Source organism: Quercus robur, chromosome 3 (assembly GCF_932294415.1).
Source record: "Quercus robur chromosome 3, dhQueRobu3.1, whole genome shotgun sequence".
NCBI lineage: Eukaryota > Viridiplantae > Streptophyta > Magnoliopsida > Fagales > Fagaceae > Quercus > Quercus robur.
The window spans coordinates 38,665,795-38,691,405 of record NC_065536.1 but is presented as its reverse complement, the minus strand read 5'-3'; the positions used below and the strand labels follow the sequence as shown (position 1 = coordinate 38,691,405).

At 36.8% G+C, this 25,611-nt stretch overlaps 1 protein-coding gene and 1 pseudogene across 1 annotated transcript; one reads left to right on the top strand and one right to left on the bottom strand.

The window, feature by feature from the left end:
- The first annotated feature begins 2,919 nt into the window (after nucleotides 1–2,919).
- Nucleotides 2,920–15,313, top strand: LOC126717972 (E3 ubiquitin ligase BIG BROTHER-related). The gene is made up of 7 exons (XM_050419983.1): nucleotides 2,920–3,366; nucleotides 3,543–3,897; nucleotides 4,011–4,060; nucleotides 12,500–12,541; nucleotides 12,636–12,760; nucleotides 13,659–13,767; nucleotides 14,984–15,313. The coding sequence occupies exons 1-7, from the start codon at nucleotides 3,103–3,105 to the stop codon at nucleotides 15,029–15,031; spliced, it is 993 nt and encodes a 330-aa protein (XP_050275940.1). The 5' UTR covers nucleotides 2,920–3,102; the 3' UTR covers nucleotides 15,032–15,313.
- A 4,140-nt stretch (nucleotides 15,314–19,453) lies between these two features.
- Nucleotides 19,454–22,446, bottom strand: LOC126717971 (putative pentatricopeptide repeat-containing protein At5g08310, mitochondrial; annotated as a pseudogene).
- Nucleotides 22,447–25,611: the final 3,165 nt, after the last annotated feature.

The following is a 25,611-nucleotide window of genomic DNA, read 5'->3' as shown; positions in this document are numbered from 1 at the left end:
ATTGTCTATGGCTCTTGATCATACAACTTATGAATGAACAGATCTGAAATGACTCCATTATGGAAGGTTGCCAACAAGATTTTGTCGTCCATCTCATCTACCAACAAGGCTTCTCTGTTAAAACGACTAATGAAAGATCGTAGACTCTCATTCTCCCCTTGCTCTATGTTCAGCAAACTAGACGAAGAGCATTTATGCATTTGACCTTTGACGAAGTTGTTGACGAACAACTTACTTAATTCTTGGAAGGAAGTTATTTTATTTGGTGATATTTTACTGAACCATACCCAGGTTGGGCCTTTAAGTGTGGTAGGAAAAGCTCTGCACATTATCTCGTCTAGAACTCCTTGGAGATGCATAATTGTCTTGAATGTGGCAATGTGATCACATGGATCCCACATTCCATCATATGAGTCCAAGGTAGGCATTTTGAACTTGGATGGCAAAGGGTGATTGGTGATGGACGCGGTGAAGGGAGAGTCAGTTATGTGGACAAGATCATCCACATGGTTCGTCCTTTTCATGGAGTCCCTCATCTCTTCCATAGCCTTCTTCATTTGATCCATCTCCTTCTCCAAATGTGGCACCCTAGATGTGACAATGCCTCTTGACTGATCTCTACCTTCAGCATTATTCTCTGCTTCTCTAGCCTCTGAGTTCTACCCAAGGCCTTCAATATGACGCTGACGACGTTGCTTGTGTTTGTTAACTTCTTGAGTTAATCTTGGTTTTGGTGTGTTAAGTCTGCCATGGCAGCCGCCATTGACTACAACTGTTGCTAGACAGATGCTGGTAATGGAGCAGATGCTAGTGGTGGTGCACGGTTGGGATAACTGGAAGCGTTTCCATTCTCTTGGTGCTCTGGACTCATGGCCATTGAACTAGTCAGAACCATGTAGCCTTTTGTCTTAGAAAACAAAGTGGTTAACACTAAGAAACTTCTCACAGATGATGCCAATTAATGATGCAAGGAAATTAGTAGGCTAAATGCTTAGGACTTTATTGACGGTTAGGTGACTTGAGAAGGAAGAAAGTAACTATCGAAGGTGACCGAGGTGAACTAGCCAGGGACCCTTCAACGGTTAAGTCAACTTTCTCTTTAGAACACGAGGATAGTGAGTGAATGAATAGTAAAAACGTACCTTGGTTGGATGAGGCTCAATCCTTTTATAGAGAGTTCAAAGTGGGTCTACTTGTTGGGTGCCACTACCATCATGGGAGATGTATGGATTTAGTAGGGAGATTAGAGTGAACTTCAGGGAATTCACCCCACGTTCCAAGATGTGTGTTAATGGTCTAACCATTTGAGATTGTAGAAAACACACAGAAATTTACTAAGTGTTTGTTGGTCGTTCATACTTGAATATGGTATGGACGACCGTACCTTCTTTGGATGACTAGATCTTTGCTTGACGATCGACGTCCTGCTCGTAAGTCCACATTTTTATATTTGTTGTGCATATTTCTTCTCTCCTTTCTGGAGGTTATTTTGGACGTTTTTGGTTATGGACGACCAATATGGACGAAGAGCTAATTTTTTGATTTAGCATCACATATGTTCACCCCACATCACATACAAACACACTCATTATCCATTTCATACTCATTTAAAATTTTCATTAAATCTAATATAAGTTTTGATAAACAAAAATATCATACCCATTACAAAAATATCAAACCAAACCATAAAAAAGACTTAGGATCCATTACATACCCATGATAAAAACCTAACAATACTAAATATCTTAAATAATTTTTTACTTTTTATAAGAACCTAGCAAATATTTAACTTACACTAACAACTAAATAAATATACACAATATTTAGAATAATATCTTAAAAACCTCACTCAATAAATAAATGAAATGGCTAGAAGTTCTAAAGTGCAAATATATAAAACTCTTACCTAAAATGTGGATTCTATGAGAGAGTGAGATTATGAGTTGTGAGAGAGTGAGAGTGAGGGTGAGAATACAAGAGTGAAGAGTGTCAGAGTACAAGTGAAATAGGGACCACAAGAGTTCAAAAGGAGCTGGGTGTGAAAAGTGTGTGAAATAGGGACCACCGAAAACCACGTGGTTTCTATTATACTCGAAATGTTGGTTTTTTAAATAGTTTGGAAACGTTATTGATTAACAAAATTAACAAAATTATTTGGAGCTAGAGTTATTTTCCAATTCTTTTCCAAAAAAAGAAAAAAAAAAGAAAAAAAAAGTTATATCACATAAGAGAGTAAAACAAATTGATATTACGTTTCTCAAAAATAAATTAAAAATTGATATTACGCTCTCTCTTTCTTTTTGAGGTAATGTGCAGAATAGCTGTATAAAGGGGTTGTATATAGTTAGTTAGGCAACGTTTGAAATAATAAAGGAAAGTAGTATCTCGAGTTTTAGAAACTTGAGATTCATATTAGAACTCGAGTCTGAAAGACTCGCTTTGCAAGTGTGAAAATGTCACGTAGATCTCGAGTCTTTAAGACTTGAGTTTCATGCAAAAAAATTTTTACCTATAGTGGCATTTTTAAGCCTTACAGTAACGTTTTAAAGCCCTATAGCAGCGTTTTCCTGCCAAATTTTTTTTTTGAATTACCAGGTTTAGGGGACCCTATAGTGGCGTTTTTAAGCCTTATAATGACGTTTCTAAGCCCTATAGCGGCGTTTTTTTGCAATTTATGTAATTCGAGTCTTTAAAACTTGATTTTCACGTCAATTTTTTCTAACTTTAATCCCATCCTCTTACAAATCGAGATTTAAAAACTCGAGTTTTATCATGGAACTCAAGTTTTAGACACTCAAGATGCTAGTTTTCAACATTGTTTTGAAACGAGACAACTAACTAAATTTTTTAATATTTATTGTTATTTAGAAAAAAATTCCTTTCTTTTTCCTTTTGTCTTTGTCTCTCTTTCTATCGGCGCCTCCTCAGACAGATAGATTCTTGAATAATACCTTAATATTCCCTCCATTCCAAAAGAAAAGAAAAGAGTATCACTCACTCCTTTTCGTTATTTAGATCTCTCCTCCAAATTCCAATTCCTGTTTGATTTTTTTTTTTTTTTTGAATTCTCTCTGTGTGTATTTGCTTTCTATCTATCTATCTATGGAGAATAAGGATTCCCTAGACAAATTAAATAATACCCAACCAGAAAAGGAACAAGAACAAGAACAAGAACACAACCCTAATTCTTCTATCAATCTTGTTGAGGAACAACAAGAAGAAGAAAGAAATGGATCCGACGTGGACCAACCCCCTCAGTCGCCTCGTCAACCCTCATCATCAACAACAACAACAACAAGAACTCCCTTTACTAATCTCAGTCAGGTCGATGCTGACCTCGCTCTTGCTCGTACCCTTCAGGAACAGGTCTCTCTCTCAATTGGGTTTTTTTTTTTTTTTTTTCTTATACATATAAATGTTATTTCTGATGCTATTTGAATTTTGGACCCAACTTCTTGTACAATAAATGACTGCTAGGAGAGTAGAGTAAACTGTTCTGTTGTGGTTGTGGTTGAATTGGCCTTGATTGGTTTGTGGAGTAGGAAAGGGCATACATGATGCTCCGAATCAACAATGAAGGTAGTGATTATGGAAGTTGGGAGGCTGGAAGCTATGTCCTTGATGATGATGACGACGAGGACGATGAGGATGAAGATTTTAATGATCCACATGATGAGACTGACGATGAGAGAATTGATGGAGCTGATGACAATGATGAAGATGCTTTCGATGTCCATGCTCATGCCAACGACGACTTAGCTGGAGAAGAAAATAACCCCGGTATTGAATTCGACCCTGCTGTCTTCTCTAGCGATGAGGCCTATGCAAGGGCCCTACAGGATGCTGAAGACAGAGATATGGCTGCTAGATTGTTGGCTCTTGCTGGGATAAATGATTGTGGGTGTTCCTTCCTCCTATCTTACCTATTTTACTACTCTCTTGTCTTGTTATATTTCGCTCCTTTCACAGTGACTTCTAGAACTTCTAACAACTGTTTGTTTGTGTTGTAGTGGAAGCTGATGAGGATGAGGACATAGAGGATCATGGTGCCAACTCTCAGGTATCTATCTCTATCACTATGGAAGCTGAAACCATTACTTTGATTCCGCATGCTCACCACATCTCAGCACTTTTAATTCAACCTATCTACATTTAAAATTTTTGCCTACTATCGTGTAATGGTGGATCCTTTTTACTTTGTTCTTGGAATCATGATCTGTCAATCCATTGTAATTGGGTGGGTGGGGGGAGTAGATAGAAGTTATTAATAATGTAAGATAGGGTACGAAATCTAATGCTTTAATCCAATGTCCTATTTCCTCATTATAGATTATTAGAGGTTGACAGAATCTACTCAATTATATGTATTGAAATGTATACAGGGTCAGCTTTTGCGAACATATCAGAACTATTCTAGAATAGGAATGGTGAGAACAAGGAAAAGGGGTGCTTTATGGAGTTGGAGTTATTTAAACAATAAAAAAATGCTTTGCAGTTGAATAGAATTCCATGTATATCATGGTGTTGAGGTACATGACCAAGATGGTTATAGTCCTCACAATCAATAAATTGATACAACCCGTGGGTCAAGTGAATAATCAAAACATACGTGAGGTTTTAATATCATAAATTGGGTATCTCATCAGCACTCCTACAAGAGCAAGTTTGGAACATACTAGCCAATTGCTTACCAATGTACAACTGAAGGGCAAAGTAAAAAACACAATCAATTCAATTTTTGGGTTTAGATTTTATTTTTTCCAGCAGAACCACAAATGAAACACATTCTCTCCTTCTATCAGCATCTACAATTCCATACTCTAAGAGATAAGCATGTTGCATTTAGTCTTGACTCTCTCTGCTTGCACATCTATTTTGATGTTTTAATCCTTTTCAAGAAAGGATTCAAAATGGCAAATCTGATTATATGACTTGTCAAAACAAATCTTGTTCATTTTTGGGTTCTGTGCTTTCTTTGAAGAATTTTGTGGGTTCTTGTTCAAAACTTTTGATTCAATATGGGTGGCTCTGTTTTTTTCTTCGTGGAATCAAAATCATTTGAGTTTTCAGTTGAGGAAGGTGGTATGTTTTACCAGCTGTGTATTTACGAGAGAGGCAGAGATTCTCTAAGGTCAATATTTATGGGAAAAGGAAGTGCTAAGAGACTGCTGTTCAATGTGGAAGAATTGATCTCTGGGCAGTCCAGTGGGCAGTTTGCAAAATCTTGCCGTGAGGGGGACAAATGCTTTATTCTTCAGTTGGGTTCCAACTCTCATGGAGCTTTCTTGTTAATTTCGGAACTCACTCATGGTCGTCGTAAGGGTTCTATAGTGGTGCCTGAAGGGAAGATGGGGAATGGCTGGAGAGGTTTTGGGTTACACCTGAGGAAGGTGTTAGCCCCGGAGTCTCTAGCTCCCAAGCAAGCTTTCACAGGTATTTTTAGAGACGCCTCAAAATCCTTTGCGTCGGTGGTGGCGGGGAAACGGTTTAACAACGGTGGCGGAGGTGATAAAGGGAAGAAAAAAAATGTATTGATTCAAAATACAAATTCTGAGCAACCTGGGGTGAAGAGTCTGTCAGTCCCCAGCCGTAATAACAGTGAGGAAAGTATCCTAGGACAGAGGGAGCCTCCTGGGGTGAAGATTTTGTCAGAATCCAGCGGTGTTAACCGGGTTACCTGCAAGGATAGTACTATGGGACAGAAAGATCAAATTGGGGCGAAGATTTTGTCAACAATAGATGGGATTGAAGATAAAGGTATTAAAGCTGAGTTGACTTTGGATCTGATTTTGCGTATGGAGCGTGGGTTAGATGGGAATTGGGCTGTTGTGTGGTCTGAAGTTAAAGAAGTGGGCCCAAAAGTGGTGCAACCTAAAAAGCCCACTATTCAGGATTTTCAAATGGTTAGTAACTCCGGCCCATTTAATTATGTTAAGCCCAAACCTGTTTGGAGGCCACACCAAAGCCAATCTTTGGCAAACCCAGACCACAGCCAATCTTTGGCAAACTCAGACCACAGGCAGCGAGGAAATTCCCATTCACCAGGAGGTTTGTGTATTTCTCATCTTCTTTTTGCTGATGACACTATCCTTTTTTGTGATGCAACTAGGGAACAACTCTTATATATTTGGATGGTGATGATTTTCTTTGAGGCTATCATAGACTTAAAAGTTAATATTGTTAAGAGTGAGATTGTTCCAGTAGGGGTGGTAGGGAGTATGAATACTCTGGCTAGTGTCTTAGGTTGCAATGTTGGTAGGTTGCCCATGACGTACTTGGGTATGCCTCTTGGAGCTCATTTTAAGGATCCATTAATTTAGAATCCTATTATAGAAAAAGTAGAGAAGAAGCTTTTTGTTTGGAAACGCTTATATTTGTCGAAAGGGGGAAGATAAATTTACTGAAAAGTACCCTTTCAAGCCTTTACACCTATTTCTTATCCTTGTTTTCTATTCCTCAAGCTGTGGTGGATAGATTAGAAAGGATCCAGAGAAATTTCCTTTGGGGGAGTTTTGAGGAAGCTTTCAAATATCCACTTGTTGCCGGGAATAAGGTGTGTTGGCCAGTGGAGAATGGAGGTTTGGGGATTCAGAGGATTGGTTTGTTTAATCAAGCCCTGCTTGGAAAATGGTTATGGCGGTTTGGAAGTGAAACCAATCATTTATGGCGTCAGGTTATACCTACCAAGTATGGAGTGTCTAGTGTAGGTTGGTGCACTAGAGTTAGTAGAGGTGCTCAGGGATGTGGAATGTGGAAGAATATTAGGAAAGGTGTTGGAGAGTTTCTTTGGTCATGTGTTGTATGTTGCAGGGGAGGGTCTTCATATTCGATTCTAGTATGATCTTTGGTGTGGGCATATTCCCTTAAAGGATCTTTACCCTAATATTTTCTCTCGTGCTATGGGAAAAGAAGCTTCGATTTTTGAGTTGATTACTATTTCATCAGATGGTGGTAGTAGAAGTTGGAATATTCAATTCCATAGGGCTCCTGATGATTGGGAGGAGGAGAGAGTGTTTGCTTTTTACAAGCATTTTTATTCCAAAATGCCTAGGGGTGAGGGGATTGATAGTTTGTTTTGGAAGTTAACCCTGAATGGTGTTTTTGATGTGCGCTCTTTCTATAATTCTTTATCTACTCCTCCTACCTTTCCTTTCTCTTGGAAGTGTATTTGGAGTATTAAGGTACCTAGAAGAGTGTCTTTCCTTTTATGGACTGCAACTCAAGATGGTATTCTTACTATTGACAACCTTGTAAAAAGGAACTTGTCTTTGGTTAATTGGTGTTGCTTGTGCCGTTGCAATGAAGAAATAGTGGATCATTTTTTAATTAATTGTAAGTTTGCTCACGCCTTATGTAGTGATGTGTTTTTGATGTTTGGTTTGTAGTGGGTGATGCCAAGGACATTGTTTCTCTTCTTTTTGCATGGGAGAATTTTCTGGGGTTACACTATTCTTCGGTCTAGAATATGGTGCCAGCCTATTTGATGTGGTTGATTTGGAAAGAACGTAATACCCGCATTTTTGAGGATATTGAGAAATCTGCTGATTTTTTGAAGTCTTTGCTAGTTGGGTCTTTGTTTGGGTGGTCTCATATTTGGGGTTTTACACAATGTATTTCCGTTTTTGATTTCGTGCAATCTGTTTTTGTTTCTGTTTGATTTGTTTGTATTTGTTCCTAGTACTTTGTTCATCATTGTGAACGTGTACTTTTTGCTAGTTGGGTCTTTGTTTGGGTGGTCTTGTATTTGGGGTTTTACACAATGTATTTCCATTTTTGATTTTGTGCAATCTGTTTTTGTTTCCATTTGATTTATTTGTATTTGTTCCTAGTACTTTGTTCATCATTGTGAACATGTTGTACTTTTTTTAATGAAAATATCTATTACCTATCAAATATATATATATATATATATATTTTACACACCCCCCCCCCCCCCACCCCCCCCCCCAAAAAACCAACACCATAAGGACTAGAAACTGAGCTGGAACACTAGCCACCCCAGCTACATCCATATTTCACCTCTATCACTTGCCTCCAAAGGGCATCCTTTTCAAGCCCAAATCTCCATAGCCACTTCCTAAGCTAAGCAAAGCTTCATTAAAAAGTCTTACTTTCCTTATCCCCAAGCCACCTGAAGAAAGAGGAGTACAAACAATAGCCCATTTAACTAGGTGAAATTTGGGTTCATCCCCTAGCCCACCCCATAAGAAATTATTCTGAATTTTTGCAATTTGATTAGCCACAATAGCAGAGATAGGAAATAAAGATAGAAAATAGGTAGGTAAATTTAATAGATTGCTTTTAATTAAAATGGCTCTACCTCCCTTGGATAAGTACAAATGTTTCCACCCTGCTAATCTCTTTTCCATCTTCTCTAGAATCGGGTTCCATATTGTCTTATTCTTGAATTTAGCACCCAAAGGAAGACCCAAATATTTCATTGGAAGGATACCTTGCTTGCAGCCAAGAACACTTAACAATAACTCAATATTATGTACCACTTCCACAGGAACCAATTCTGACTTACCCAAATTTATTTTTAGACCAAAACCTGCCTCAAACCAAATAAGCACCGTATGGAGAATCAGAAGTTGGTCAAGATCGGCAACACAGAAAATTAGAGTGTCATCAACAAAGAGGAGATGAGACACCACCAAATATCTTGCCTCTAAATTACCCACATGAAAGCCTAACATACGACCGTCATGGATAGCTTTATCCAACATTCTTCCAAGGGCTTCCATGACCAAGACAAACAACAAAGGAGACAAAAGGATTGCCTTGTCTCAACCCGCTCGAACTCTCGAAAAACCCATAGGGAGAACCATTAATCAAAATAGAGAAACGAACAGTAGATAGACAAAATAAAATCCCCGGACTCCACTTATTAGAGAACCCTCTACATTCTAGTACCTTCATAAGAAAGCCCCAGTTTACATGATCAAAAACTTTCTCAACATCTAGGGGGTGTTTGTTATTGCTGTTTAAACAACATTACATGTATTTTCATACATTTTTTTACCCACACATATTTCCACAAAACAATAACATTACTAGAAATCTCTTATCAAACGGGCCCCTAGTTTGCAAAGTAACCCTAGCAGACCTGTCTTCAATCTACTATCAAGGCATTCATTAGCAATAAGAACATGGTCGAGGATCTGCCTATTCATCACAAAAGCATTTTGTGAAGATGAAAATATATCTGTCATGACCGTGCGTAGTCGAGTAGCCAAGACTTTAGAAATAATTTTATAAACCCCCCCTCCCCCCAACAAGATTAATCGGGTGAAAATCCTTGACATCAATTGTTGCTGATTTTTTTTGGTAAGAGAGTAATGAAGGTTGCATTAAGACTTTTCTCAAACTGACCTTTAGCAAAAAAATGGTGAAACACAACCATAAGATCAGGCTTGAGGATCTCCTAGCAAGCTTAGAAAAATGCCATTGGAAACCCATCTGGCCCAGGAGATTTATCACATATGGAGTCCATTGATTCTTTTACTCGTAGAAGAAACATGGATTCTGAAAAGATTCATGGCAATGAGATCCATAAATCCAGGTTTTTTTTTTTTTTAATTTTCGTCCAATCATCCATAGTTTGGCATAGATTGAGGTGTATTCAGTTTCATTTGGAAAATCTGAATGGATAAATCATTTTGGCGCATTACTGATCAGAAATTGCAGCTGAATTGAATGAAAATCTTTGAGATATGGCGTATTACCATTATGCTTTGTGGGAAGGGACTCATAATACAAGAATATAATCATAGAAACTTATAAATAGGTTGTTTAATTATAGATGTGGCAAGACAAGGACATTCAATTTTGTAAACCTAGAAATTAATGCATCAATGGTATTCAGGGAAAAGAAAAGAAAATAAGTTCATTTATTTATATAATATTGCTAACAAGCAATGCTCAATTAGTGCTGTTGGAATCACCAAGTGGTTTAACTGTTTCCTCAGTATGGATGGGTCTGTTTCCTCCCCCACCCCACAAATGCAAATAGATTAGACATATGAACCTCACTCAGTTATATGACAGCTGAGTCTAGTCTGATATGGTTGTGAAATTTTTGTAATGTTGACGTATGACAAATAAATATATGTTGGAACCATTACCAGTGAGTTCTAGTTTAAATGGCATCTCCTCTCCTTGTAGGAACAAGGTGGAGGGTGAGACGTTGTTCTTAAAAGTGCTGAGAGCACTTAAGCACAAAGGCCTCCTGGAAAGCGAAAGCACATGCCAGATTGATGTGAAGCGCACATTTTTTTTTTAAAATTTTAATAAAGTTAAAAAAATTATTAATTGTCAATACAACAATCAAGTGATCAATTAATCATATAAATTACAATAAAACATTCAATATAATTTATATAACATTTATATAATTCTCTTGTGCTTACAAAATATATGTAACCATGATATTTGATGGCCGTGATTACAGAACATGGTTGAATCAAAATAGAAGTATAGAATCAAAAAGGCAAAGGCAAAAAAGTACTAGAATGTTAAGTGATGTTATCTTTGCCTAACAAAATCAATGCAAATATGCAATGCAATCCTAATCTACGTAATCATCATCCTCATTAAGCAAGGGACCATCATCATTGTCATCACAATTTTTGTAGCCCTCATCATCTTCATCTACATCATGAGGAGCATGTTGTGAACTAAAACTTGAACCTGTTGCTTGCCCTAGTGGCTCCATTCTTGATCTCAAGTTGAATCTTTCTTTGTCAACTGTCGAAGCTCTAGCAACACTACCCCATGTCAAAATATCATCATCAAACACAAGATCATCTTCAACAATTTCATCTTCTTCTACTCTTCTAGTCAACCACTCAATGCTATCATCTATTAGGTGTATGGTAGTACACCACACTAGTAGTTTTTAAATATTAAATCAATGGCTTATATCAAACATATTTAGATCTAATGGCCAAAAATCAAATCAGGATTCTTTTCTTAAAAAATTACAAAAAGCTCAAAAACGTGCACTTTGCGCTTAATAAAAAAGCTCAAAAAAGTGTGCCTAAAGCGCGCTTTTGTGAGGGCGCCTCACTTTAGAGGGAAAATGCCCCAAGGGTTGTGTGCTCTGCACTTTGTGATTAAGTGCGCTTTTAACAACACTGGGGTGAGAGCATGAGTTCAAGGCCAATCAACAGGATGTGCAATTACTAATTTCTAATAATAAAAAAATTGTTGGAACAGTTTTAGATTTTAAATCCTTAGCTGTAGATATGTTTACTGAGTACATTTTGAGAATGAGGTCTCAAACACGTTTTTGAAGAGTTGACCATTTGGATATGTCTTGTGAGTACAGGTGTGCCTGCCTGAATGTTTGTCATCATGTTTTTCCTTGTATTCTTCTGAATTTTTGTGTCGTGTGAGTGCAGGCCTACAAGCCTCTATATTAATAATCATGGATTCTCTAGTATTTCCTTGATTATTTTAAGGATGAGCTTGTAGTGACAATTGTAGCAGGTCCTATTGGCCATGAGAAACTTGAAGTTTCTGTTATGGCAATTAGCTGATGTATTTTCGCAGAATTTAGAGGTTAATATAAATTTTTCTGCTAGGATTTGTTTTCCTGTTAATAATTTGTCTCCTAGGTTGGAAATAGATGGTTTATGGTTATAAAGATTTCTTCTGTATTTTCCTGAAGAAAATTCTTCTGTAACATAAACTAATTGATTCATATATTGCCTTCAGATTTTCATTTTCCCTTTGATATTTTTGGTAACTTTTTCAAGTTAGATGCTATTTACAAGCTTCTGGTTTGATTTCCCCCCCATAAAAACAGCCCAAAAAAAAAGGATTTTTTTCACTGTGTCAGTTCATATAGATTTAATTAAGCAAGTTATTTCATTTATTATCAGATCCTATTCAATTTGGAATTTATTATTTTTCTACACTACATAGAAAAATGGTATTTTCACCAAGGGTTGTGTTAATGTGATCTAATCAGGGTTCTAAGTCTCAGCTGGTAATATTGTTAGTTCTTGAATACTACATTACGTAGGAGTAGCTCTTATACACTCCTTGCTAATCATGAATCATGGTTATCGTTACTCATTGTCATCTGAATCAATATTCTCATAAGATACTTTTGTGAGATGTGTGATGATTGTATGAAAAGCTTCTTCATTGTTCTTGTGACTAGTCTAGACAGTTAGATTGCAACAGTGGATGTATTATGGAGTCCCTTTTTGGTTTCATTATTTACTGTTTGATCATCCCCATACTATATCAAAGTTAAATTTTTTTACTTCCTAGTTTTGTGTGGCATCTAACTTATGTTGGGTTCCACATCTTAGAAATGAGACTGGTTTTAAAGCTTGCCTTTTATAAAGCATAAGAGTACATTTGTATTATTTTATTTTTCCTTCTCTTCTTCTTACTATCACTACTAGTGTGTTGGTCTTTTTATTTATTTTTTGAGTTTTCGTTAAGTCTTCTTTACACCCAATTCATCTTATCTACTCTTTTGAAGGATGCATGGGAGGAGCTTGATCCCGATGAACTATCCTATGAGGTAAACTGGGTTTTGGATCCAAGTGACTTTGGTGGAGCTTTGTTTTTTCCTAGCCTTTTTTGCCCTTACCCTAAGGTTATGATTATTATTTCAGGAGTTGCTTGCATTGGGTGATGTAGTTGGAACAGAGAGCAGAGGGCTTTCAGCTGATATAATTGCTTCTTTGCCTTCAATAAATTACAAGTCAGGAAGCAGTCAGAACGGAAGCAGCAATGATTCGTATGCACACTAAACCTTTTTTTTTTTTTGGGATAAGTATGTAGTGATTTTTTATTAAAAAATAGAATTACTATGTTCATGATGATGAACACAAAGATCCTTACAAATAATGATACAGAGAAACTAAGAAAGTTATGAAACTTAAAACTATGTTGCGTGAATCCCCAAGCCCATGCCTACTGAAACAGTACTTAGAAAGTAGGATTTCAAATGCTCTAGAGATTTCTCTATGTATTCAAATGTCCGAGAATTGTGCTTCTTCAATATTAGCCACATTAAACATGATGGCACCATATTCCATATTCCTGAAGATCTTTTTACAAACCAGCTCCTCCAACCACAAAGAAGGGGTGTCACTGTAGGAGGCATCACCCAATAAACCCCTAACATCTGGAATTCGTCACTCCACAATGCATAAGCAACCTCACAACGGAGTAGTAAGTGGTCCACTGTTTATCTGTTACAACATAAAGAACACCAGCCAACTAATGAAAAACCCCTCTTTTTGAGGACGAGCTTGTCAATAGTAAGAATTTACCCCATGCTGCTCTCCACATAAAGAATGACACCCTCCTTGGAGACTCCTCCTTGTAGACTTAACCCACCATATGCTCTTCCATGGGAATTAATTTCCATTGGTACCCTAGATAGCTTTATAATAGGATCTAACATCAAAATTACCATTTCCATTCAATTGCCATCTCATCCTATCAACCCCACCCCCTCTAAGCATTTGAGAGAATATTTTCTAAGAAGGAATTCGCAGATTCCAATTCCCAATCATGAAAGTCTCTGTGGAAACAAACATTCCATCTCAGTAAATATGATCTAAACCTTTTTTTTTTTAAAGGTTACATACCAGTTTCAGTACAACTAATTTTGTGTGCTCCTTTTTCAGCTGTGTTATTTGTCGGTTGGACTATGAGGATGGTGAAACCTTGACAGCGCTTTCTTGCAAACATTCTTACCATCCTGAGTGTATTAATAATTGGTTGAATATAAACAAGGTATGTGCATATGATTATTGTTCCCTGTGAATACATTAATCATAGTTCTGCATTGAAAGTCTGGTTGATTTCTCATTTTCATCATTCTACTCTCTCAGCAAGTATGCCTGCAGATTTGCTATGGTATAAAGCTTGATGCATTCCTGTTGATTTGAAGTTCTGATACTACTGCTCTCCTTACCTGTGCTTTATATTTGCAGCCTTTTTTAGATCTGCGAGATTTTTTAGTGGTCTCTTTAAGTGTTATGTCATTCCTTAACAATCACCATTCAAAGTTATTGATTCCATGCAAGAATTTTTATTTCTCCTACTTCTACAGAGCCATGTGAAATTTAAATATGCAGTTATTAGTTTTAGTAATTGAGAGAGAGAGATGGATATATAATTTTTTATGAGTGGTAAATTTCTTTTCTCCTCAAATGTTGTGATTAAGGGTGGGTTTTGCAAAGAAAATATTTCTCTCCAAATTAGTTTGGAAAAAACCTTTTCAAACTTGTTTTATATCTTTTTATTGTAGGTGAATTTTGAATTACTAACTGTTGGATTGCATGTTCTTTGTACATTCTCCATGCTTGTAAAATTTTTCAAGAAGGTCAAAGATCAATAGCTATGTTATCAATCAAATGTTTAAATTTTAAGCTTTTGTGGTTTTAGTTTATTTTTAAAAAATAAGTTTATTGAACACAATAAATAAAATCTGACTTGAACGAAATTTGATATGCATGTTAAAAACATAAAGAACATGTAATAGTAGTTAGATTTTCAAATTTCACATCTAATATAAAGATATAGGGCGAGTTTAAGTTTGGAGAGAAACCTTGTCCTTTTTGCAGAGAGGTGCCCCCTTTTTTTGTGTTGACAAAGTACCGTTTGATATAAGAACACTTGTTTAGGACAATTCTTTTATGTCGGTACATGATGCTTCAAATGACCTGTTTTCTAGGTGCTAGAAAGATATGTATGTACTGTTTTAAATGTAGACTCCTTTTATCTTTTGGGTTATTGTAATCTCTCTCTCTCTCTCTCTCTCTCAAGACAGGTTCTATTCTCTTTGATTTTTGTACAATAACTCTGATATGTATGGGTTTTAATACATTACTAATGTGTGCTCTAAAATGTATTAGGTGCTACAGCAGAATGACTGCTGCATTGTGAATTGCTCTGTGAATTGGGTTTTTTTTTTTTTTTTGTCAAATGACCTGCTTTGTGATCGCAGGTCTGCCCTGTTTGCAGTGCTGAGGTTTCCGTATGTGGCAACAGCTAGTACAATATATGGATCGTCCTCTTCTACAAATCAGAGACCATTTGCATAAGTTTGGATCCAATATAAGCTTTTTTTTATGTACACAATTTTATCAGCTAGTGTAACACATGCCTGGTTGTATCTATGTTTTGAAGTGAAGTCCATAATCGGGACTAGTTTACCATATTATATTAGATATGGCCTCTCTTTATTGAATTGCCGAGCATAGTAGCAAAGTTTTTATTGGATCTTTGATGGTAACCCCCTATATATATATATATTGAAGATGGTTAGTTTTGCTAATGGATAAATAGTATATATTGCTTGTTGCCTTCTTAGCACTTTCGATTAATATTTATGATGCCCAACACCATTTTTTTGTTTTTGTTTTTGTTTTGTTTTGCTTTTTTGTTTTGTTTTTTTTTTTTTTTTTTGAAAGATACCATAGAAAACAGTTACAAGACACAAGTTACATTTGGAGAGATCCAGTAGTAGTAGATCGGATTTTGAACAGCTAGAGAAGCTACATCCAACACATTACACAAGATAAGTTTTGGTACAAAAATGATGCAGAAAGTTAGACCCTGTTGAGTTAGAAAGCACAGGTCTGTCATCATAGGAATCTCCTGCCATCTTGGTTGACTCTTTTCGTTTCAAACCTGGATAATTCTTTTGCAATTACTTAGGAATAAAATCCGTCTAAAGCCAAGATCTCTAGCTTTTATTGTTGCTTCCACGATAGCATCCTGAACTGCTATTGGAAAGGAAGAAGAGGCTGCCAGCTCCCCAACTGAAAATTAGCTTTCCTTTCAAGTCCTTTGCCTTGTAAGCATAGCCACTTCGTTTGCATTTCTTCTTCTTGCAACTAGCAGCTTTGATAATAAGCTACCAATTCCTGGTAACAGCATGAGTCTGAGCTGGTCTGTCATGGTCTTGAGATTGGGATTGATCATTTCTAAAGGCCTCTTGGAACCTGCAAACAAGAGATTGAGTAGTGAGAATGACATTCATTGGGTTTGGGTTGATCCCTTCATGAACCGCTATATTTCTATTGTTCCAAAGGGACCAGAGAACACGTTAGGTATTTAAGATAATAAGAACTTGGAAATTGGGTGAGTATGTTTTCTCACTCCTTTCCAGTACTAAGGAATGACGGGTCTTATATTGTTTTCTGTTTCATTTCATACAAATTCTTTCTAACACATGGATTGTTAGAGCATTCACATCCGGTTTCTAAAAAAATCTCATTTTACTATCTCAAGAGCTACTTTATCATTTTTACCATACCATTTTACAATACACTTAACATCTCAAACTTTATTTTTTTTCCTAGTTTATTTAAATATTCTTTTTTATACTATTTCTCTCTCTCTCTCTCCCTCTCTTCCTTTTCCTTTCTTTCTCCCTCTACCTCTAGGCACCAGCCACAAAAAAAAATAAATAAATAAATAAAGAAGCAACCACTCCACCACACTAGCCACAAACCCAAAGATTACAAGAAAAAAAAACACACACACACACACACAACAACAACCACAATACATCCGCTACCATGCCACCCACCAAAACCTATTAAAAAAAACCAACAATCAACCATAACAACACACTACCACCCCCACATATCCCAACACCACTCACCTATCCACCTAAAAATTTCCAATCACCACCCACTGATCCACCATCAACAACACCACCACCCACCTATCTACCCAAAAATTTCCAATCACCACCCACTAATCCACCATCAACACCACCACCACCACCCATCATCAACAACACAACCAATAACCACAACATCACAGTGCCACCACCAGAAACACCAAGCAAACCCACTAGACCCACCAAGCAAACCCACTAAACACCAGAGCCTCTACCGAAACTCAACCCCAGACCCACCATGACCCATGGCCCACCACACCAATCCACCATGATCCTTAGCCCTAGACACACTAAGAAAACCCACCAAACACCAGATCCACCACCGAAACTTAGCCTTAGACCCACAGACAAAACCGATTAGCAAACCTATCACCACACACGACCAAAACCGATTTGCAAACCCACAACCATGCCGATCTCGCCATCGCGACAACCACCAGATCCTTGAGCATGTCGATCTCACCTAGAAAATTTGATTTGCAAACCTACAACCACGCCATGAGAGAGGGAATGATGAGAAAATGGGTAGAGGGACAGTGGCTAGTGAAAGGCATGGGGAGAGAAGGGTCATTGGCAAAGGCATGGGAGAGAAAGAGAGCAAATGGTGACCGGAGAGAGAGAGAGAGAGAGAGAGAGAGAGAGAGAGAGAGAAAACAAAAGGTGAAAAGGGAATAAAATAGAATATTTTGGTTTACAATTGTGCTACAGCACCATAATACATTTAGGATGGCACTATAGCACAATTGCAAATTTTTTTTTGCAATTGCAAGACCTGGTAATGGGTTATTTTTGTGCCTTGATACTAAAATACACCAACATATGGCATATGAAAGACCGGGTGTGAATGTTAAGCATTCACATCACTCTTCAAAAAATGTTAGTTACTTTTTTCTACTATATAAATCCACTTTTGTAATATATACTACATTCCATTCTTCGTTTTCCAAAATACTATATTAAACTATTCTTTAATTCATTTTTTTATCACTTCACATCTAATCGGTTGCACGCACACCCTGATTTCTTGCCAAAATCCAATGGCATTTAGTGCCCCAAGCTAGGCTCCTTCAACACGGCACTTTATATATATGTATATATATATATATATATATATATATATATAAATACATATCCTACCCCCTGTCTTGAGAATCTCAAGAATTTGGGTTCAACAAAAATAAAGTATTGCTACATCCACAATATTTTACAACAAATCTTAAGTGGTAAGCTGTTACCAGTTTTAAACTGTGTCTACCACTAACTTCACTTTTTTATCAATCAATAACAACTTGTCACCTAGGGAAGTTGTGAAAATGTTGTAAATGTAGCATTTTTCCCAAAAATACTCTTGGCCCTCCAAACATAATCCTTAGCCCCTTAAACAAAAACTAAAAGCCCCTAATCATTCAAATTCATAACTCGTTCAACCCATTCTATAAAAAATATTCTCTAATTTCATTTTTCCTATAAAAAAAAAAATGTACCAAGAGAGATATTACGAGTGTGAGTTCTCCTCGATGTCATCAATAACTTTACTCACCTTGGCTTTGTAGTTGAAGCAACTCTATTCTTCTCGGCGGCTCGGCTCACAATTGCAACAAGTATTCATTGCTCTCTCTCTCTCACTCTCTCTCATCATCATTTCAGATTGTCTCCCACTTTATTACTCTCACTCAGTTCTTACTTTACCTCTCATCAGTCTCTTTTTGCTTTTCCATTTTGTTAATAGAAGGAAATTGATTTTTTTTTTTAATGATATTGATATATTCAAGTTTTTATTATTATTAGATTTTGTAAAATTTAAGTTTCTAAATGACTACTCTAGAAAAATTCCTAGAGCTGCCACAACTTGCAGTTATAAATTTATATATATATATATAATTTCTTCCCTTATTTCAATTTGATTTTTTTTTTTTTTTTTTTTGAGAAAATGTTAGAAATATTATTTATTTACTTTATTTTTGCGAGTGCAGCAGTAAAACACGGAGGTAAATCGTCCACCCAAACGTTCACGGTCAGTACAAGTCCTAGCATAGAAGCTAAAGCACCTTAATGATGGATTTGCATGCAAAAACATATTGAGATGAACCACTGACCAGTATGCTATATTAGAACCAACAAATGCCCATAAGTAGCAGATTGACACCGTCCCTTTTGCTACAGATTCCTCGTCATCCCACTCACTAATGATATCATAAATATCAATCAATCCCAAGCAAAATTTCAAGGCCCTCAACCACACCAAACACATAAGAAACAAAACCGCAACTCAAAAGAGGCAGTCTTCAGCTTTTAGTAGCAAGAACCATACCTTGTGCATCTTGAATAACAAAACCAAAGCCAATGAAGAAACACACAACAGAGCCCAAGTTAGCTTGTATTTTACCTTGAGTCCTTGAGGTGGAGGACACCAACGATTTCCCTCAACAGACAATGAGTGTTCATCTAGAATAGATCTCATGCATGGAGGTGAAATATTTCTGCTTTATAATCTTGCCAAAGCTTCAAACTGGACTCAACCAGGGATAAATGACTCTGAATATCACCGCCATTGACAAAGTAATTACATCGAACCAAATCTTCCATGCAATGATCGCACTCATCACCTTCTGGTTGGATTATAAGTGGTAGGGAGTGTATTATTTTATACATTGGAAAATCTTAACTTTTTTTGGGCACCTTCAAAGACCGAAGCATCTTTCATAGGCAATCCACGATTGTGCTGGGCAGCAGTTGGGATTCACCCTATAGATCATGCTGTTTCTATGAGGTAGAGAGAAAAGATTCATAAATAAGTTTTGCATCCAACTAATGGATTGAATTTGATTGAAAACATCTTCAGTTTACATAGAACAATAAATGATCCATGTCCAATATTTACATCCACTTGTAGAACTGTTTTCATTTAAATTCTATCCGACTAAAGGATTGATAAATTAAGGATTCTAAATTATTTCATATTCAGTGTTCTTTATATAATTCAAATCAATAATAATGAAAAAGAATGACAGGATTTTCCCAAGACAAACATGAGTCACTTGGTGATGTCAGAGTCATAAACCCCAAAGGTAGGTTGATTATACAGAGCCTTCCCTGCCGAAAATAATCCACCATCCAAATTTAAGCTGAGAAGGACATATTGCTTTCTTTAACCTGAGCACCCCAGTTCTATACTAAAAATTTCCTTGAGCATATCTGTGCTATCTTAGTGACTCCTAATCAATCAGTAAGTTCATGTCAACCTTCATCTTTGATGTCTGAACAGCATATTTTAGGAATTCTACCCTCTGCAATAAGATTTCTAATTCTTGAAGAAGTCCTGGCATCTTCCGACAACTTAAGTACTGCATCTCTAACAATAAGACAGTTCATATCTAGTGGATCTGGAAAGTTCCCTTTGCCAGCCATCTCCTTTAAAATTTCAAAAGCCAAGGGTAGGTTAAGATTACATAGAAAACTACTCATTAGCGCTACATAGACAAAGGTGTCAGGTTCCATTTCCTTCTCTTGCATTTGGTGAAGATATACAAGTACCGTGTCAGGCCTACCACACTTACAAAGACCATTAATGAGGGCCATGAAAGCAATATTGTTTGGAGAACACCCTTCTCTTCCCATTTCATTCCAAAGCACCAGTGCATCATCAGGTCTTCCAGCATTGCATAACCCATTCATCAAAGTAGTGTAAGTAGTTACATTAGTCTTTCTATCTTCCACAACATTCTGGGAAAGGAACAGCATGGCCTGATCAACATCATCATTTTTGTACCATCCATCTACAAGCAGATTGTAGGTAATGACTGAGGGTACAAGCCCCTTGACCTCCATCTCATGCAGAATATCTTCATCTTCGGAAACTCTCTTTGCCTTATAGAGCCCACTTATCAATATGTTGTATGCAACCACATCAGGACAATAGCCACAAGAACAAATGTCCCGGAATAACTCCAAAGCTCGATCCGCTTCTTGAGTTTGATTAAAGCATCTATGGCTGCAGAATAGGGAATTATATCAGGGAGGAAACCTTCTTGAACTGAGCTAGCAAGAAATTTGCAAGCTTTGACTGCTCTCCCATGTTTGCATAGCCCTTTACAAGCAAGGTAGAATGTTTTGTATAAGGTTCATATCCATAAACACGCATCTCTTTCACCAGATCAAGAGCTGCGACAACATCTTCCCTTCTACATAGGCACCCAAATATAGAGTTGTAGGTAAAACGGGTTGGTTCAAATCTTGACAGCTTCATCTCTCTGAAAAGCTCATAACTTTCTTCCAATCTATTTGAATTGCATAGACCATCAATTAAATTTTTATAAATCATTATATTTGGTGCACAACCAATTTGCTTCATATGCTGGAAAATGTTAAGTGCTGAGTCCAGCTTACCAGTCCTGAGTAGACCATCAATAACAATACTAAAAGAAGTGGTGTCAGGGCGAATGGCTTTCTTAACCCTTAGGAGTTTATGTTCCACAACATCAGCATCAGATTGATCCCCCATCATTGCCCTGAGCAAGAGAAAAGCTTTATCGATTGAGTTGTTATTAACAAAAGCATTCAGAACAGAAATGTAAAGCAAAATCATAGCTTCCTCATCAATATCTTCTTGCACTTCCTCAAGTAATTGGATCATTTTGTTCTCTTCAGAGAAAGATGTGATAAGCTTTGTAAGTATTTGAACATTGGGATGAATTCCCAACTGCTTCAATTCTGAAAACAAATGTAAGGCTTTATCCAGCTCCTTAATTTTACAGAGTCCTCCTATGAGCACATCATATAGTGAAACATCATCAAACAATTGAAGGGCCTTATCCACTCTGGACTCCTTTACAAACCCATGAATCAGAACGCGAAAAGTCTTCTCATTCAACGTAATATTATTGTCTTCCATTCTCTCAGTCAATTCAAAGGCCTTACTACCTCACCCCACTTGCTAAAAGACAAAACTAAGATAGAGAATACGTGCATATCGACCCACTACCGCTCATTCATATCATTGAAAATGCTCAGAGCTTTTTAAAACTTGCCAGCATTGCAATAAACTTGTAACACCGGGGTCAACGTGTATTTACTGAATTTCCAACCATAATCGCGCATCTCTTTAATTCTCATTTCAATTAAATCAACTGAATTAATAAAGCCTCTAACAAACAATTATAGCTATAGTCATTGGGAACGCAAAGACCCATCATTCTAGCTTGATCAAACAATACGTTAGCTTTATCAAACAGAACTACACTACCCAAACACCTTACTAGATATCCCAGAGCTCCTGGAGACATGGAACAACGCAAATTTACAATATCCATGGCCATGTCTCTCAGTGGGGCAATTTGTCGAGCACGTGATAGGATTAAGGCCATGGCATTATAAGTATAACAATTGTGCTTATAACCACATTGATTTGAGGCCCAAGTAAAGAACATGTGAGCTATTTTCCAATTCTTGAGGCAATTTAGCTCACTTTCAACGACTTGGGTGGTGAGTCTTGGTGAAAGGCTATTGAGTTCTGGGTTGTGTGGGGAAAATGGTTTCTTGGTGAAGATGGAAATGAAGCCATTTGTTATGCTGGTGAGGTCAGAATGAAAAGATGAGTCATAAATATTAGTATGAGTTTTGGTGCAAATGGGTCTGTGAGTGTGAGAGAGGTTCTTGGTGAAGAGAAGTGAAAGCAGAGCACAAGGTTTGATGGATTTACGAAGATTATTACACTCTTCTGTGATTTTTGGTAGTGCCATTGCTTTTCTAAACTCTCGGGCCATAGCTTTTCATGTTTGGACAGCCTCCTTTGGTCAAAATAGCCAAATGGCCATAAAATCCTAACTATGTAGTTAATAGTTCTGATTCTCAAACTATATTTTTTACTAGCATCTCGAGTCTAAGAGACTCGATTTAGGGTATATAAATCGAGTTTTTGGAACTCGATTTTTATGGGTTGTTCACGTCTGATATGGCACTTTTTCCAGGTGGTATCTACATGGAAATTGAGTCTCTAAGACTTGATTTCTAACCTGAAAATAATATTATTAATGACCCAAAATGCAGACAAAAAACGCGGAAAGAAAGAAAAAAAGAAAGAAAGAGAAGAAGAAGAAGAAGAAGAAATGAAGATGCAGCAAGCCGACCTAGGCCGCACACAACCCAAGTCGCAGCGCGACCCAGGTGGCCGTGCGACCTGGGTCGCGTGATCTAATCAAAATGAAAAGATGAGTCATAAATATTAGTATGAGTTTTGGTGCAAATGGGTCTGTGAGTGTGAGAGAGGTTCTTGGTGAAGAGAAGTGAAAGCAGAGCACAAGGTTTGATGGATTTACGAAGATTATTACACGCTTCTGTGATTTTTGATAGTGCCATTGCTTTTCTAAACTCTTGGGCCATAGCTTTTCATGTTTGGACAGCCTCCTTCGGCCAAAATAGCCAAATGGCCATAAAATCCTAACTATGTAGTTAGTAGTTCTGGTTCTCAAACTATATTTTTTACTAGCATCTCGAGTCTAAGAGACTTGATTTAGGGTCTATAAATCGAGTTTTTGGGACTCGATTTTCATGGGTTGTTCATGTTTGATGTGGCACTTTTTCTAGGTGGTATCTACATGGAAATCGAGTCTCTAAGACTCGATTTCTAACCCAAAAATAATATTATTAATGACCCAAAATGCAGACAAAAAAACGCGGAAAGAAAGAAAAAAAGAAAGAAAGAGAAGAAGAAGAAGAAATGGAGATGCAGCAAGCCGACCCAGGCCGTGCGCAACCCAGGTCGGCGCGCTACCTGGGTCACGCGATCTGATTTGGGTTTTTTTGCGACCTAGGTCGCGCAATCTGGGGTTTTTTTTATCTTTCTTCTCTGATGAACAGGCCACGCGAGACCCAGGCCGCGCACAACCCAGGTCACGCGATCTGGGTTTTTTTTTTTTTTTTTTTTTTTTTTTTTTTTTTTTTTTCTTTCTTCTCTGATGAACACATATTTCCTGTTGTTGTGGTTTTCTTTTCCTGTTGTCCTTGTGGTTTTTTTTTTTTTGTTTTCTTTTTAAATGTAAATCGAGTCTTAGAAACTCGATTTCCATGTAGATGCCACGTGGAAAAAGTGTCACATCAGACGTGAACAACCCATGAAAATTGAGTCTCAAAAACTCGATTTATAAACCCTAAATCGAGTCTCTTAGACTCGAAATGCTAGTAAAAAATATAGTTTGGGAATCAGAACTACTAACTACATAGTTAGGATTTTATGGCCATTTGGCCATTTTGGCCGCCTCCTCCTCCTAATCCTATAGAGGAGAAAATTATAAGGTGCAATCACGCTGTCACCTTTTTTTTCTTTTTTCCTTATATTGTATACTTGTAAAAACTAAAAATGGGATCTAGATCCTCTCCGTTTCATGGATATGATGCATCTAAAATAAATCAAGGGTGTAAAAAGTGCCACGTCAATTAAAATCTAAAGCACTTGACTATGGGGAAACTCAACTGTTGTTAAACATTGAGTTAACTAAGCAAGCCTATCTTATCTGAATATTTCAAAATCTCAATCTCTCTCCTCCATCGCCATGCTTTGCTCTCTCTCAAGCCACAGTTGTTTCATCGGCCACATCTCACACTAGCCCAAAAACGTCGAACCCATTGCCCAGTTAGTTTTCTCTCTCTGATTTCTTATTTATAAGCTCCGTTTGGTTGCTTGGAAAACGAAGGAAAATAAATTAGTATACTGCTATTTTTTTATTATTGATTTTGTCATGTAGAGTTTGGTTTCTATTCTGTGTGGGTTGAGCTTTGGGATAAAACAAAACAGTTGGTGGGTGTTTTAGCTTTATGGGGTTTATGGGTTGTTTTGATCTGAATCTGTTCCAAAAGGTATGAGATTTTTGGGTTGTTTTGATACCATGCCCAGGTTTCTTGAGACTAAGATGAAAAATCTAAAAAAAGAGAACAATAAGCAAAGCTAATACTAGATATGAAAGAAAGAAATAGAATTAATCATTGGAAAATGGAAAAATCTTTATAATTTGCAAAAGTTGAAGAAAAAAGACGTGTAAATGATAACATATAAGAAAAGCATGAGTTATTTTTTGTAAGCTAGGGTAAACTCTCTTCCTTTTGTTGTGCCTCATCTTCTAATTTATTAAATTATCTTAAATTTTTGGTTAGTTGTTTGCAAACTTTCAATCTGATTTTTTTACTATTCTTTTTGGGAGGACTTAGGGGGAAAATTTTGACAATTTTTATTTGGTAAACATGCATGAGTGCACTAATTCACCTTATAAAAAGCTTATAGCCTTGTCTGTTATTGTAAGGTCAATCACACTGGCTTGAGGATGTGTAGACTAAATGTATGATAATGTGAATGTTCAATTTTGGCTTTTAATCAGTTGTTAATTATTTTTATTCTTCTTTGCCCTCTCCCCAATCCCACGAAAAACATAATATTGGTTGGGAGTATTCATCAAAATACAAGCTTAGTGTTTTACTTAAATCATAATAGTTAAACCTATTGGAAAATAGAGAAGTTTACAATATAAATGATTGGCATTTGTTGGATATTGCTTATAGGCTTCATCAATCCCTGCTTGGTATACTTTCCTACATTATTTTGAATCATCAGTAACTTAAGGGGAAAGACTCTCAAAGTGCAAGGTACTCTAGGCGATTGCATTTCATATGTTGAGAAACTTGGGATTCTAGAGCTTACAAAAAACTTAATAATGAAGAGACTTCATACCGGGGCAAGCTATATAACAGAAGACAAGTTAAAGTGATCAAGCTAAGACTGAAAAATTGCAGACTGTGGAGGGAATGTATGATCAAGAGGCAAGAGACACGCCGAGTGTGAAAGTGACTGGCATTGTTATCAAAGTGTTTATTTCAATAGAACTCTTGTTATTATGGCCTTAGTAATCAAAAATGTACATTTTAATAAAATTTGTTCTTTTTTGGATCAAATTTTG

Bases quoted from the DNA above. Each gene is read 5' to 3' on its own strand.
- LOC126717972 (XM_050419983.1), top strand. From the start codon at position 3,103: ATGGAGAATAAGGATTCCCTAGACAAATTAAATAATACCCAACCAGAA. The intron at 3,367-3,542 runs GTCTCTCTCTCA...TTTGTGGAGTAG, and splicing joins CTCGTACCCTTCAGGAACAG to GAAAGGGCATACATGATGCT. The intron at 13,768-14,983 runs GTATGTGCATAT...TTGTGATCGCAG, and splicing joins ATTGGTTGAATATAAACAAG to GTCTGCCCTGTTTGCAGTGC.